The 16,304-nt window shown below is 41.2% G+C and overlaps 2 protein-coding genes across 7 annotated transcripts in view; one reads left to right on the top strand and one right to left on the bottom strand.

The window, feature by feature from the left end:
- The window catches only part of Atxn1l (ataxin 1 like), a 26,994-nt gene extending 14,247 nt beyond the window's left edge, over positions 1 to 12,747 (top strand). Inside the window, exons 3-4 of the transcript XR_010047027.1 lie at positions 901 to 972; positions 2,062 to 12,747. The gene's annotated coding sequence lies outside the window, so the exon portion shown is untranslated. The remainder of the gene's footprint in view (positions 1 to 900; positions 973 to 2,061) is intronic.
- The window catches only part of Znf821 (zinc finger protein 821), a 17,659-nt gene extending 1,355 nt beyond the window's left edge, over positions 1 to 16,304 (bottom strand). Inside the window, exons 1-5 of one of the 6 annotated variants that reach the window (XM_063247606.1) lie at positions 16,138 to 16,304; positions 15,348 to 15,410; positions 12,630 to 12,746; positions 1,768 to 1,872; positions 423 to 589 (exon numbers count right to left, since the gene is read on the bottom strand). In XM_063247606.1, the coding sequence (XP_063103676.1) occupies positions 423 to 589; positions 1,768 to 1,872; positions 12,630 to 12,746; positions 15,348 to 15,410 (452 nt within the window). In that variant the 5' untranslated portion in view covers positions 16,138 to 16,304. Of the gene's footprint in view, positions 1 to 422; positions 590 to 1,767; positions 1,873 to 2,680; positions 2,827 to 4,785; positions 4,931 to 12,629; positions 12,747 to 15,347; positions 15,411 to 16,012 lie in introns of those variants that run through there. The other 5 variants (XM_005004620.4, XM_003471950.5, XM_063247605.1 and 2 more) reach the window with 5 other exon arrangements.

The raw sequence follows: 16,304 nt of genomic DNA, 5'->3' as shown, positions 1-16,304 counted from the left end.
GGGATGGTATAGGACTAGGCCTACTGTGCAAATGAAGGGACCTGAAGTGGCAGCTTTCATTGCCTCACCTCCTCCCATGAAAGGCAGTCTCTATACTGTACTTTAGGCAAACATGGTAAGTTCAGTCTTCCTAGGACACAGTGGAGACTATGTCCCCATACCAGCTTCCTCTAAGCACCTTGCAACTTCTTCATGCATTATTGTAAACATTCCTGCACTTCTTTCCATCTCTTTCTAGTTGAATATATAGAGATGAAGAAAGAAATGGAAATGTACTTCCCTTTGGGGACATCTAAGTGGTATTTCCTAGCCCCATTACTTGTATTTCTAAAGAGTGTATCACTTGGCTTTGTACTCTTACTAGCAGAATCCATATCCAACAACTTGCACCCCAGCACAGAAGGGTTAAGTGCCCGGCTAACCTGTTGAAAGTGGCATGGCTGGTGAAACGGGCTCCACACACAGCACAGTTGGACCGCTGGTCTTCCGAGTGGATTAGGAGGTGGCGACCCAGTGACCCTGGTGAGCTAAGGGCCCGTCCACACACAGGACACATGTAGCTCTTGGCACTTACCACTGCTGCAGTATGCTGTAAAACAGAGCCCCAATTTGTCAGTTTACACTACTCCAGGACAATCTACTCACTTTATTTTCTGAGAAATATCCTCTTTCCTTAGTTTCAGAACCAGGGACTTGTAACTGTTCTGTCTGTATACAGCTTGCTGTATTAGTGGATCTTCAGAAGCACCGGTCAAATCATTGTTCTGATTTCATTACCTTGAAGTCTGACTAAATTCTAAGACAAATGCCTAGTCTGAGGAACAGTGGCTCTCTTCAGAGCTTGTGAGGAACTCACGTTCAGAATCATTTAGTTCTATTTCTCTGGCTCACACTGTGCAGGTAAGCAAGTGCCTTTCAAGAGTGATGAACTGCTGTGGTGCACCATGTAATCCCAGCACTTGGGAGTCAGAGGTAAGAGGATCATCACATGTTTAAGGCCAGCCTACGATACACAGTGAGTTCAAGGCCAGCCTGGACTACATACCCAGACCTTAACTCAGAAACAAAACAACAACAAAAAAGGCAGTGATGAATGCCTAATCTAGGAGCTGGCTGATAATACTTATTATGTGTTTCCTCATTCTTTTAGAAGTTTGCTAAAGAAATATTTCTGGCAAACTAATTGGTATAACACAGGGTATTCTGTGCCCTATGTGTTGATGCCTTATCAATAGGAATCACAAGGCACAGGTGCCCTGAAGTTGGATCAGGGTAAACTGAAGACAAAAGATTCTTTTGCTGATTCCCTTGTTTATACTTCCACTGGTATTTCAGAAACATGTCGGTTCATTTTTTTTCTTTGAAAGCCTTCATTATTAATATGTTAGTTTCTGTTTCACTCTTAAATATGTCATAAGTAATTTTATTATTTTTGTCTTAATTTAGAAAAAATGATGACAATTTTTATACTGTGTCTGCTTGAAACCCAGAACCTATTCTCCCAACAAATCTCACTTACTCTTTTTATTTTGGGGTGCTAGGGAATCACACCCAGGGCCCTGTGCATGCGAGGCAAGAGCTGTACCACTGAGTCACATCCCCAGCCCCCATTTACTCTCTCAGAAGTTCTGAGAATTAGAGATGAGTTTTATGGAAGCAAAAACTCAAGATGCTTCAGAAGCCTGAGGCAAAGGCCAATGCAGGATGTGGGCTATAAACAAGCCATGGGCACTTGGGTTCCAGAGCTCGTGGCTTCCCATGCTGTACCTGGTATACGTGAGCAATCAGCTGCTCCCGGCTCCCACAGTCTAGCTGACAGAGGGGACACTGGCAGAGTTCAAGCAAAGGGTCAGAACTCAGATTCTCTGTGACCTGCAATTTAATAAACAGGCAATTCATGAAGAGATTTCATTAGTCTCTTCCCTAGTCACACCTCTTTAACAGGGTTAAAAGGGGCACATTCTGAAATCGTATGTTATTCTTAGGTTTCTACTGTGGGCTAAAGGAAAAAGTAATGTTTGAAAGGAAATTAAATTTTATTACAATTTTCATTTTCTCCAGGGTTTTCCACCATGAAGACACAGGACTGCCCCAGGGAAAGTTGCTATTTTGCCTAAGAAACACTGCAGTAAAGGATTAGCAGCTCTCCTGTCATGCTTCTTGTAGGAGTCCTCAGGAAACAGTATAGTGAGAAAGTGACACCTCAAGTAACATTTTGACACATTTGCAGGCATAGTCTCATACACCTTAAAAAGTAAGCTTTCAATTTGTAAAGGTGGCTATTCTACCTGGAAAGAAATGGGGAGTTTTAGCAAGGAGAGCTGAGAGTAGTGGGTGCAGAGTCGTAGGAGTGGAAAAGGAAAGTGGGTATAATGAGGGCTGTGTCTGAGGGGCAGGTTCTGGTGCTGTGGAAGAAGAGGCTTTGTCAAGACTGACATATGGATGAGAAGCATCAGGGCTGATTAGGAGGGTAGGGCATTCCAGGACTCAGGAGCCATTTGAGCTGGGCATGGTGGTACACTCCTATAATCCTAGCCCTTGGAAGGTTGAGGCAGGAGGATCACCATGAGCTGGAGGTCAGCTTAGTCTACACAGTATGTTCAAGGCCAGCCTGCCTAGCCTACATAATGAGATTCTGTCTCAAAAAAACATTTTTTTTTAAAAGCCATTTTTCACTTGCCTCATGCTCTACTAGTTTGTTCCCACCAACAGGCTGCTCTGCATTCTCTAAGTCTTTTTCCACTTTGACCACCCCGCCATCTTCCTCTGATGTGTGGGAAGAGACTTCATCTTGTGTGGTCTCCTCTTCATCACCCTCACTGTCACCTGGAACATACAAACTGGTCATTTGTTCTGAGTTTTGCAGGAATACGTCCTGAACTGCTATCCACCCTGCAGTTTGCAGCTATAATGAAAAACATTTTCAGATCTTCCATAATATAGTTTAAATTTGTGTCTAGTTGGGCACAAATCATGTGAAGTGTAAAGCAGCTATCACTGTTATGCCATATACACACAAATGAAAAAAATGGAGACAGAATGGAGACTACATTGGAAAATGGCTACTGGGTCCTCTACATTATCACAAAAATTATCCTTGAGTGAATAGTTCTCAAATATCTCACACTTCAAATCATACCTCTCAAGTACCTTATAACAGGCTGTTTCCCACAACATGCAACTTCTGACTTACCATCATTTCTTGCTGATATTTTACTTACTTTTCCCCAAAATCTCTGCATAATTTCTCCATGGTGTCACAGACTATTTTATCCTGAGCTCCACTAATATGTTTTCCCCCAACAAATCTTAAGGAAACACCAGTAAGTCTTTCTTCCCTTATCAATAAAAAGGCAGTACTAAAAATGATGTCACTCTAAAGTCTGTTCATTAAAGTAGAAAACTTAGCACAGCAACCTCAAGCACTTTGTTGTGGTATCTAGCTCTGTTTTTATTCCACTAGTGATGCAGCATTCAAAACTCAATATATATATATATTTTTTTGGTGCGACACTCTCGCTATGTAGTTCAGGCTGGTCTTGAACTCTCAGTGATCTTCCTGCCTCAGCTTCAGTGCTAGGATTATGGGAATGTAGCACCACCACACCCAGCTCAATATTTCTACTGTCTCTATTGTTTCTTTGCATTAACTAAATGCATTAAGTAGAAAGAATGGGTTTTTCTTCACTTTAGAATTTAATGCTATTGGGTCTGGGGGTTTAGCTCAGTGGCATAAGCACCTGCCTTACAAGCAGGTGGTTGTGAGTTCGATCCCCGGTACCAATAAAAATGAAAAAGACAAAAAAAAAAAAAAAAAAAAAAAAAAAAGAATTTAATGCTATTTCTTGTGATTTAAGTAGAATTGAGTTTTAGTTTTGGTGACAGGATGTGGCTGGTTTGCATGAGCTGATGGTTTTTTTCTCTATTATTTATAAAACGGTAAAAAAAATTAAAAAAAAACTTTACTGCATAATAACAAATGGAGTTCTTTCTAAAAGGAAAAAACTAGCACCCTAACAATCACAAGAGGAAGCCAAACCTATGGAAGCTGTCAGAATTCATCCCTATCCCAACTTCACCCAGATCCTGGACTCCTGGATCTGATGTAAGTAAAGAGACATACATGGTAGAGTTTTTAGGTTCTTTGCATCCACAGTGAGATTCAGATTTTCTCATTAATAGTGCTGCTTGTCTTCTCTCTACTATCCTTTGCGTAATTTCAAATTCACTAATATCTGAACAAAACATTATATTTCTCTTTCTCCATGAGAAAGTCCCACCATTCATTATAGTTGTTATGATCTACTCTGAGGGCTGTGGTGTAGGAAGATCTAGAGTATACCATTTTATATACTGCATAATCTTATCACTAAGCAAATCTTGTGTAACATTAAAACTATGCCCTCCAGCAAAAATTCACCAATGCCACTCGTTTTATTAATTGTGAATAAATAGATCCTGGGAGATAGAGATTTTTTTTTCATTTGACCTAATCCAGGGACCACACAAGCATTGATTATCCTATGTTTCTATTGCAACCATTGCGAACTTCCAGTGTAAGGCACTGTTGTACAGAGTATTGTAGTCCATGAGTTAAAGAAAATATAATGCCAAACCTGATTTTTCTCTTTCTTCCTCTGAATAAGCATAAGTTCACATCTTAGAGCACTTGCGGGAACACTCAAAATCTACATACTTGCTTCTCTGTGTCTTCCTCCCAACCCCCATGCACAATCCCAGAGCACACACTCTGATAATTCTTCTCCCATTGCCCTGAGTCATTACCAGAAGGTGCAGAACTCACTGCTACTGGAGTCCTGATCTCTTAGTTGTTGGATAGCTTGTCGCTGACTGCCAAGGTCTCCAGGAAAATCAGTTTTCATCATCGCCTGGCGGGCTTGCTCTTCTAGCCCAGCAAATACTTGATCCCCTGGTGGTCACAAGGAAAAATAGTCAGGCCACCAGCTGGGAAGCATATCCCCAGGCAAGCTCATTGGAAGGTCAGACCATTCAAAGGTAGGAGACAGGCAGGTACCCTGTGGTAAGGTCATTCATCTCTAAGTCAGCTTGCTTTTCTCCAACAGCTTCTGTACATAGCTGCTCTTCCTGGGCAGTAAGCCAGATGCACTAGAAAACATCACTTCTCTTAAATGTTCTTATTTCTGAGTCTGTTCAAAAGGTGAACAACTGCTACTTTATGAATTTAATTGCAGGCTCTCAGTTCCATTTACAATTTCCATCAGGATTGAGGAACAGAGGCAAAATGAAGGGATGGATAACCGGGCAACAAATCTGGACAAAATCCCTATTCCTTAAGTTACTAGCATTATCTTGAACTGCAAACAAGTGCTTCAAATAATCCTTCTAAATAAATTTCATCTTCATCCCATCTCATTTTTCATCCACTGTCTTTTCTAGATATGCTCTGAAAGTTCTTCCTTTACTTTCTTTTTAATGCCTATCAGAATTTGCATGAGAAAACCAACTGTTGAAAATTGGACAAAGAGAACAAATAACATACAAACTCATTTCTTCTGTTTTTCCTGAAAACACATCAACTAATTTATACCAAACAATATTTACTGTATATAGTCTCCTTGGGACGGTGTGCCCTTGCCCCCTTTCGGGACCCAAAGCCCTGGTCACATCTTTGATTTTGCATTTACTTCTGATGAACTTTGCCTGGGATCCATGTAGTTACTGAAGAGTTAACATTTAAATGCCCTTTTATTTCCAGGATACCAGGCATAAGGAGAAGAGTTGGGTTTCTCCAGGTTTCCATTATCTCAAAGGGAAAACTATAGTCCCCATTACCCAGCCAGCAAGAAGCTTAATAAAAAGCCCTCATGACATGTTTGACAATAGAGTAGGCCCTTTAAAAAGGCTCAGGTTCTGAGCTAGAATACAATGATGTAGGAAAAATGAATTGGTGAGGTGATCTGTACTGCTAGTCCTTGGGCAGCGAAAAAATACTGTAGTTCAGGCTGGCTCTGAACTCACTATGTAGCTCAAGTTGGCCTAAAATTCATGGCAGTCCTGCCTCAGCTTCCCAAGTGTTGGGATTACGGTGTGCCTGGCTGGTAGTGAAAAATACTGAGGTGGGAGTATGTTTCATGTAACTTACTTGGTCTTTTGTTCAGCAAATATTCATTGAATGTCTACCATACATTAAATGTTGAATATGAACTATAATTACTATGCTAGTTCCAAGCTCTACACTACATGCATTATAGTCGTTACACTACTGCTCTTACTTCTTAGTATTACCACTTACATATAATTTACTATGGAGAAAATAAGATCTATTTGGAACCAACCATCTAAACCTAAGTCTGACCAACTATAACATCTTTTTTTCCCAACACTTGGGATTGAACTCAGGGCCTTTGCACTGAGCTACGTCCATAGCCCATTTATATTTTAAGACAGAGTCTTTAAAACTTTTTTTTTGTCTTTTTCGTTTTTATCGATACCAGGGATCGGACTCACAACTGTCTGCTCGCAAGGCAGGCACTTATGCCGCTAAGCTAAATCCCCAGCCCCTAAGACAGAGTCTTGATAAGTTACTAAGTTGTTCAGCTCAGTTCATACTTGTGGTCCTCCTGCTAAGGTGCTGATATCATAGCTTGTTCCACCATGCCTGGCTCTAATGTCTTTCTTTTTTTGGTGCTGAGCTTGAATCCAGGGCCTTGCATATGTTACAAATGCACTCTTATCACTGAGCTATACCCTTACCCACTAAGGTCCATAGTTTTTAAGTTTAAAGTTTAAGTTTTAAGTTTTCTAGTAGAGCTAAGAGTTCAAGATTAAAACAATCATCGAAGTGGTTTTGCTAATAACAAATGTTTCTCTCTCTGTGGGAAAAATGGATCTTAGCTTGGTACTGGTGTTATCCTTGTACCATAAGAAACTTACACACAACTTAAATATCAAAATAGTGTTCTGAAGGCCAGTATATGACAAAAGGAAAAATGATGGTTCTCAAACCACATCATGAATTACCATGCCTGGATTAGAGTAACTCACATTGTGGCAACTATGACTCACCCTGTGGGTGGGAACGGAGGTGGAGAGTGTTAAAGTATACTCCTAGCTACACAGCCCTCAAGTAAAGGAAAAATAAGTTGTTGAAAGTCATCTTCACAGTATCTAAGGTGACACATTAGATATAAATTACTCCTAGAGAAGCAAAAAATGAGTTCTGTGCTGAGTGCTTTCTTATATTTCTCTGCAGAAGTAAAATATTTAATTTCTCCGTGTTGGTTTCACTGAAACCCTAAGATCACAGCCAACCAGGATAGTTTTTCAATTCTTCTAGGTATGTATGTTTTTGGACCAAACGGTCATGAGCAGACATGGCACGAAGGAAAAAGTTATATGCTATAGTATAATTATCAAAGGCAGACCATCCTTGTCAGTGATACTTTTAGTCTCTAAAGAAACCTAGGTGGAAACCAGTGAGGTTTTTAACGTGCCAAGAATGAACAATACTATTTTCCCTTTTGTACTGGGGAATCACCACTGGATTAGCAGAAAGGCATCTAAAAGGATATGTACCTTTCAAGATGAGTCAGTAACTGCTTAGTCTTTATCAACCCAAACTCAAAATTTATTTTTGTCTACTGATGTTGCTTAAATATAATTTGTCTATCTAACACTTGCTGGCAATCTCACCTGTGATAACTGAGATAGATTAATTCTGTCATTCCTTTTTGGCAGTTTATGCTCTTTTATTCTATTCCTGATTGGGAAAAATAGCTAAGCTTAAAGTTTTTCCTCAAGGCTATTCCTGTTTTAAGGACCACTATAAAACAAAATATATGAAACCTTGAAAAAGAAGCAGTTCTAGGAGACACCTTAAGAAAAGGGAAGTGAGTCACCTTTTGGTAGTCACTTTTAGCAAGCTTTTGAAGTTGCTTGTCCAGGATTAGCCTTCTCATAAGAAGTAGAACTTACTAAAGTTGTGTCACATTATCTCAGGAATAATGTGATCCACAGAAATACCAATTATTAAGGTGTTACAAGGGCTGGGGATATGGCTTGTCTGGCAATATGAGGTCGTGAGTTCGATTTCCGGCTCAAAAAAAAAGATATTTGCTTAAAGTGTTATAGTATTAGCTAGCTATGGTGGTACATGCCTGTTACCCCAGCAGCCTGGGAGGCTGAGATAGGAAAATCACCTACCTTGAGTGACTTAGCAAGATCCCATCTCAAAATAAATATAAAAAGGTATAAAAAAAATCATCTGGTCCCTAGACACTAAGGTAGGGTAATTAGCTCAGTGTAAAGGTCTTGGGTTCAATCCTCAGTCACACACAGATAGTGTTATAAAATTGCCTGTTTTTATAATGTAAAATTATTTCTATTTTGAGACAGTTGGAGGTTTAAAAAAATCATCTGGTCCCTAGACACTAATGTAGGGTAATTATCTTATTAAATATGGGCATTTGTCTATTAATAATTGGGCTCCACTACAAAAAGGTACTACATCTACTTTTTTTGGTACAAAAATCGAAACACTGTTTTGTCTTTGATTTGGCTTAGGTTTTTCAGATCATATAAGAATGAGCCCATGGGGCCTGGGGATTTAGCTCAGCAGCATAAGCGCCTGCCTTGCAAGCAGGCAGTTGTGAGTTCAATCCCCAGTACCGATAAAAAGGAAAAAGACAAAAAAAAAAAAAAAAAAAAAAAAAAGAATTTCTCTTTCTTGGATCCTTAGTACAGTTAACAAATGCAATTTCAGACTGATTAAAATTAAATAAAGCAGTGAAAACATATTCTCTAAGGGAGCAGATGTCAAGGTCAGAAAAAAAGGAGCTAGTGGAAGTGAGGAGCTTAGGATTCCATTTGGAGCTGACAGTTGTAACCCAGGTGGTATCACATGTTGGGAACACAGCCATTACCTTACAAGAATGCCAAACAGAATGAATGAAGACAAAAGAACTTGTGCTTTTTAGAAGTGAAAGGAATGTACAGGCTTTTATTCCTTCTCTTAAGAAAAGCTTTTAGTTGAAGTTTTCTAGTCTTTCATGTATCTTAAGATTTCTTTTCTTAGTGGTTTATTTGGTTCAAACTCCCTACATTTGAGCACTATAAAAGACTCTGCTTTCGGCCTTTCTAGAAGTGACAGGATCTGTACTCAGAAAGGGGTGAGATGGAGGCAAAAATGGAAAAGGTATAAAACAGCAATGCAGCAACAGTGTCTCCATGACTAACAATTCTGAACTTTTATTGCAACTGAGTCTATTAATGAAGCAAGTGGGCAAAAGATAAAAAGAGTTTGTGTGAATATTTTTGAGGAAAGAATCATTCCAGCATATGATATAAAAAGTCTTCAGGAAAACCAAATAACTGCCAAACCAGCCTCTCAATCTAGAGTAGATCTGACACATGTTGCTGGGCCATGGCCGTGGGATTCTTAATATATCCTTTTAGGCGTGCTTTTAGCATCATGCCACATAATCTTCTTTCCAGAAGGCAGATGTAATGAAGCTCAGCCATTATTCTGCTCAAGTGCTGGTTGGTTTTGACTTTTAAGCAAAGCTTCTGCAGACTTTCCTGCTTTCCAGAGCTTTAGTCCACTCCATTTACTTTAAATAGACAAACAGCATTAAGTTCAATACATGATTGGCTCCATTTCACTGCAAGGTGCATAGGAGCCTCAAATTTTCAGAAAATTAAAATTACCTACTACTTCTGCTTGCCATTATTGTCATGGGTAATGAGAAGATGATCTTTCAAAAAGGGTGGGGTCAAGCTAAGCGTGGTGGCACATGCCTGTAATCTAGCATTTAAGGACAATGAAGCAGGAGGATCATTGCAAATTTGAGGCCAACCCGGGCTACATAGTGAATTCAAGGCCAGCCTGAACTACATGTTATTTTCATTAGTCAAGTTTAGTCCATCACCTGAACAGCCTTCACAGCTCCTTGCCCAGATGTATCACTTAAAACAGCCCCTTCTTGGGGCTTACTTTTCAGTTGCTGTGGGATACTTGTGTTTCTAGCCCCACAGTAAAGACTTGCTTAATAAACAGCCTGTGAAGTCCCACCCATTCTACAAACAGTACAACATGCACTTGCTTGACTCTGGAAATAGATTTCTGTAGCTGTGAATGTGTGGTATTTTCTCCTTCTTCATGGCCTGTTTGATTTTGTTTTCCAACTCCAACACCAACAGCAGTTCATCTTGCCTTTGACTAATTAGGGTGAGAGGAGATGCAACTGATGGATATACGCTATGTGGATGTAAGCACAGGCCAACAAGCCTTTGCTGGTTCCTCTGGCCTTAATACAACTATGCCATCACCTCCTCCAGCTACTTTTCCCAAATCTAATCAGACTCTGTACAAGTAGCTTTAAGAAATGAATACTCGGGGCTGGGGATTTAGCTCAGCGGCATAAGCACCTGCCTTGCTAGCAGGCGGTCGTGAGTTTGATCCCCGGTACTGATAAAAATGAAAAAGACAAAAAAAAAAAAAAAAAAGAAAGAAAGAAAAGAAATGAATACTCAACTCCTTTAATTGCCTTATTTGTAAACCCATCATTTCTATGAAGGGTATCTTTCCTGCTCTGTCTTCTTGTGGTCTGTATTTATATCTTTTTAATCTCTGACCACAGAAGGGAAGACAATCCTCTTGAACCTGTGTTCGATGACTTACTGTAGACACACTTAACTTTATCTCCCTTCACAAGTTTCACATTGAGGCACATTGCATCTCAAGTGTTTTAGCACTTACTTCTAAATCTTCATAAATCACTTACCTTTATATTAAGCTGTCTTGCATATCTACTTATTCTAGAAATACACTTTTTTTTGGAGACATGGTCTTATGCTGTAATTCAGACTGGCCTTGAACTCTTGGTGACCCTCCTACCTCAGCCTCCTGAGTGCTAGGATTATAGATGTGTGCTACAGTATCTGCCCAGAATACATCTTGAAGCATCTAACTGGTCTCATCTTATAGAACCTTCCCAGGACTTACAAAGAATAATATATGTGAAGACTGCTACCCTAGTCTCATTAATTTATAAAAAGTCAAAGTCATCTTAATTCCTTTGTATAAAATATTTTCTTTTCTGCTCTTAAAATTACTGAAAAGAAGAGTTATCACAGTGCTTGGCATATAATATGTTTTTAATAAACTTTAATTAATTCCTTGGCTAAACTATCCTCTCAAATGCAGTGTTTTTGGTTTTTTGTTTAACCTTAAAACAAAATCTTGCACGTTATGCCTTTGAATTTTCTTCAAAGATTGTTGCACTTTACTTTTTTTTTTTGGTCTTTTTCCTTTTTATTGGTACCGGGGATCAAACTCACGACTGCCTGCTTCCAAGGCAGGTGCTTATGCCGGTGAGCTAAATCCCCAGCCCCTGTTGCACTTTACTTAAACAGTCTGCCATAAAGGTAACTATTTGTCTCCTGTATGATCATTTGTCTAAGAATGCTTATCCCCCCAGATCGTAAAAAAATGGTTATCTCGGATCCACATAGATGTTACCGTTAATTTTAAAGGGCATTTTTGGAGCACCATCTATGAGCAGTGCCAAAAGTAGAGAGATACACAGCACATAATCTCTGTTCCTTAGAAGTTCAGACTAGAATATGTACATATGAAACTGCTGAGAAACAATACAGAGCAACAGTGCATGCCTGTCTTCCTGTTCTAGCGTCCCTCATGTGATCCATCCCACACACTGCTTCATATTACCAAAACTACATTCTGAATGTCACTCTTCTTTCTCTGTTCAAAAACCTTTGGTAGCTCTCTAATCCACAAAATGAAGTTTGCATGTGGTCCAACATTCAGGCCTCCAAAATGTAGAATTAAACATCTCAATTTTATGTGTTATGACTTCTGAAACTTCTGTTTTATACAAAGTCTCCTCGCCCTCTGAACATGCCATGTGTGTTCCCTCTTGTAACTAGTCATCATTTTCCCACATGATTTTGCCTCTCCTTTTTCTCTCTCTTTTATTCCACTCCACTTTCTAGTCTCTACAATCCAATTCAAGTTCATGATAGGGCCTCTTCCATCATGCATTCTCTTGGTATCTCAGTGCACAGAATTCTTAAATTTCTAATCTCTTAATATCTGTAGCACATACAGCCTGTAACATCCTTATTTGGCACTTAGCATATACTATCTTGTATGTGCATGTGTATCTGAGGCTACATTACAGTTTTATCTATTTTGTTTTACAGCCTTAATATCTGCCAAAGTGCTTTGCATAGGTAGGTAACCTATAACTATTACTGTGGATTAAGGATGAATCAAATGCACAAATCCCTAAGACAGATATGTCTCCCTGTTTTACTCTAGTAACCACATACACTTTAAGTCTGTGCATCTAATTTTTTTTTGGTCTTTTTGAGACAGGGTTCCACTATGTAGTTCAGGCTGGTCTTGAGCTCACTTTGTCACCCAGGCTGGCCTCAAACTCACAGCAATACTCCCTGAGTGCTAGGATTATAGGCGCGCAACACCACAATTGGTATCTCCATATATCTAAAACTTTTAACACTTTCTTCTTTAAACATTAGTGTATGTCTTTCACCCTAATTCAGGTTACTCTCTCATTCTATCCTTTAACATTCTCAGATTCCAGAAGGCAAGGCTCAGTACTCACAGTGAACTTTATTTGGATTTGTCTGTTTCCGGCGGGACATGTTTTCCTGATCTGAGAACTCTGACCTTTCCCAGCTTCACGACTGGATATGTTACTACCTTCTTGCAAGGTGCTAACCTACAACAAAAAAGGGTGTTGTTAGCATATGTCATTCCCTCCCTACAGAACATACAAAATTAAAAGATAAAGACTTTTTAAAATAACTCTTAAGCATATAAAACTCACCAGTTATAAATCACAGAACTAGTGAAAGAAGGAAATAAATCTCTAGCACAGTGTTAAGATATCAAGAAGTTTAAGAGGGATTCCTTCAGAGGACTTAGAAAATTTCACTCTATATCCATCTTCAGAATCCAGAATATTGTTAAATAATCATGATCAAGGTAAGAAGAAAAAGATGTGAAACTCAGGCAATCAAGGTTCAAAGTAATAGGGTCTAGAGCCGGGCATGGTGGCGCACTCCTGTGAGCCCAGTACTTGGGAGGCTGAGGCAGGAGGATCGTTCCAAGTTCAAGACCAGCTTGGGCTACAAAGAGAGCCCAAGGCTAGCCTGAACTTTGTAGTGAGACCCTGTCTCAAAAAGACAAGAAAAAAAAAAAAAAGTAGTAGGGGCTCACAGGGTAATCACTATAGATTGTAAAAGAATACAAAAGATAGTAAGAATGTAGCTGCTCATACATCACATGCCCATTGGAAGTCAAGCAAATTGACTGCAAATAGCACCAGTGGAAGGCTCTAGATATTTTATTTTTCAAGAAGTTTTCTTGCATAGAAGTAACAAGGGCATCATACCCCTGTGGGACAGGCATCTATAAATGAGAAAATGCCATGGGAAAGAATGATACAGTTATAGCACAGGGGACTGTGGATGACACAGCACTAAAGCAAGGTGCACTTCCAATGCTAAAGACAGGCTCTTACCAGAAGAGTCACATGCCATCCATGTTGTTGAATACTAATTAAACTCCCCAGTGTGGAACATTAACCTAACTCTGCATACATACAGTTAACACCTTTACAGCCTCTTCCCACTACTGCCTCTGTGTAGCAAAAAGACCAGTGTAGGAACAAAGAAAACAGCTCTCTAACCAAGAAGTGCTGCGAAGACATGCATGTGCTCCTCTGATACAGGAGGGAATGGGCTCTGGAGGTTCCTGGTTAGCTACAAGAGAGACTAGCCCAGCAGTAAGCATTGTTATAGAATCTGAAATGGATTAGTCCCAGAAGCTGTCACATTTTCCTCTGGAAGACAGAGTGAATAAACATATATAAAAAGAGATTCTTCCTTTTACCAAAGAAGAAATACAGATCTAGTCATCAAGTTTTCTTTCAGTTTCTGCCTTCTCAAACTGTACGTAAGCATAAAAATATAGAACTGTAGTTTACTGCTTTCAGAGGAATGAGGCTACTACAAGCTGTACTTTGCACTCCAGTTAATGAAGACTTGCCTCCTGTTATGCCAACTAACTCCTCTATGTAGCTAGAAAGGACCTCAAACCTGTAATCAGATCCTGCCTCCCCTTACCAAAAGAAGAAAAAAACCGCAAATGGCAAAGACAGGCCTCCACAGGAAGTGGCAAAGGAAGCAGCTTTCAGGCAGTCTTCTATCATATCTGCATATCAAACACAGTTCTTTTTCAGACCTTTAATTAAAAAAAAGAAAGAAAAACTCCAAATGTATACAATAAAAACCAATTTTTATTATTTAGAGACCAGCTTACTGGTATCTAATGGTTTCTGTTTAAGTTTTGCTTGTGTATCATTTCTAGTCAAGCAGTTTTTATTAATGGAAGCAGTAAATCAGAATCACAGTTCATATCTTTTTTCTCTACGTCTATGAATCACAAAGTGGAAAGCTGAATGTAAGCCAAATTGTTTATTGATTTTTCACACCTGTATTGTATTAAAAAAAGTGGGATTTTTGACTAATTTACATTTTCTGCCCTTCAAGAAATTGAAACTGAGATAAAGTTAATAAAGTCCCTTCTGAAGGAACACCAAATAATTCGAGGCAAGCTCCATTCAAATCATCTTGGCAAAATGACAGTTCAATACTAAAGCTACAAAGCAGAAGACAGAGATGAGCATCTGCATATTTAAATCCACAGCGTCCTCTGCCTCTCACAGTCCTCCTAGTGGCCCAATGGGGAACTGACCAGATAATACCCTGTGGGGTTCACACCTGGGGGATCTACATAAAAATAAGCAAATAACCTCCCCTCTTACAAAACAAAAAGCCCTGTGTACTCATGGACTCTTGAAAATAAATAAGGAAATAAATGGCACTGGAAGGACACTCATGACCACACTGCAAGAGCTTAGACACAACTGTTTTATGGCTGGAAAAGGCTAATAAAACACATAGGTACATTGCCTGGAGGTCACTCTGTCTCACTTTCAGCACTGCCTTAGTTTCCAAGCCTGCATCTGAAACTAAACCAAAAATGTGAACTGACAGCTGCCTGAACATCACCATCTGGAAGGAAACTGGGATGGGGAAGAACGGTAAACTGAAGTTCAGGTCTACAAGGAATTCTGTTTTAAAAGGAAAGCAACTCTAAAGAGCCAAGTCCAGAGTCCCCTTGGGAGGGTGCCACACCTCCCCTTAGCGATGTCTCCGGCCTGCTACAGGTGTTAGGTTGCAGCTTTTAGGGCGCACCACATACTTTACCAAAAAACAGAAAGAAATCCAGCCTTAAGGAGAAGGTGCACTCCCACCTCCAGCTCTGGTGCGGTTCCCACGGAGCAAAGTAAACTCGTCTGAATCCTAGTGATTTGCATCTGCCAAAAACAAGAGGACAATAAAGCTGGTCGCGCAGTCGCCTCCCTGCCCCCTTGCCCTCTTTCCCCGTGGGTCGGGTCTGGAGCGTGTGTACAATTCGCTGAGATGGTCCCTTCGGGTTTTTCAAGCGCGGGCACAGGTTAATTCCCAGGAATTACAGAGAGCCAGAGGTCTTCCAAGGAGGCTCAGACAAACGCTCAGACACAGTCCTCTCTGAAATCTAAATTTAGAAGCTCTTTGGCCAGACCCAGCAGCAGCCACAGAGACCCTGGCCCGCACTCCCACGCCCATCCTCCCCTCCCCCAGCGCCGCCCAAGCCTGTCAGACGCTGGGCCGTCCAGGCGGCGCCCGGCCCGGGCCCACGCGGGGAGGGCTGCCGCACCGACCCTGCGCCCGGACCGCGAGGGGCCGGAAAGGAACTGCGAGGCCGGGGCGTGGGGAGGGCGCTGTCCGCTCGGAGGACCGAACCCTGCCCGCCCCCGCCCCCGCCCCCTCCCCAGACGCGGACAGACAAAAGGACCAACAGCCGGCGGCCCAAAGCGGGCGAGGAGCCTCCGCATCCTCGGTCCGGCCCGGAGGAAGGGCGCGGGGGTGTCTTTACCCGGCGCCTCGGCTCGGCGCTGCCTCCGGGTCCCTGGGCCCCGCCTCCGGACAGACGGACCGCCGGACAATGGGCCCCGGCTTGCAGCTCCGGCCAGCCAGGCAGGGGTTCTCCGGGACCAGGACCTGGCGGATGGAGGGCGGCTCCGGGCTGGCCGGTGGCGAGGAACGGAGGGGCGGCGCTGCAGACAGACAAAGCCAAAGGCAGACAGACGGACGGAGGGGGAAAAAGATGGCGACGCGGGCGGCGGGAGCGCGCTGCTCGCGCACCCGCAGCGAGTGAGGCGCGTGCA

Source organism: Cavia porcellus, unplaced genomic scaffold (assembly GCF_034190915.1).
Source record: "Cavia porcellus strain 051 isolate PalLab524CR breed Dunkin Hartley unplaced genomic scaffold, mCavPor4.1 scaffold_4, whole genome shotgun sequence".
In the NCBI taxonomy this organism is placed as follows: domain Eukaryota; kingdom Metazoa; phylum Chordata; class Mammalia; order Rodentia; family Caviidae; genus Cavia; species Cavia porcellus.
This window is presented reverse-complemented; position numbering and strand designations above follow the sequence as displayed.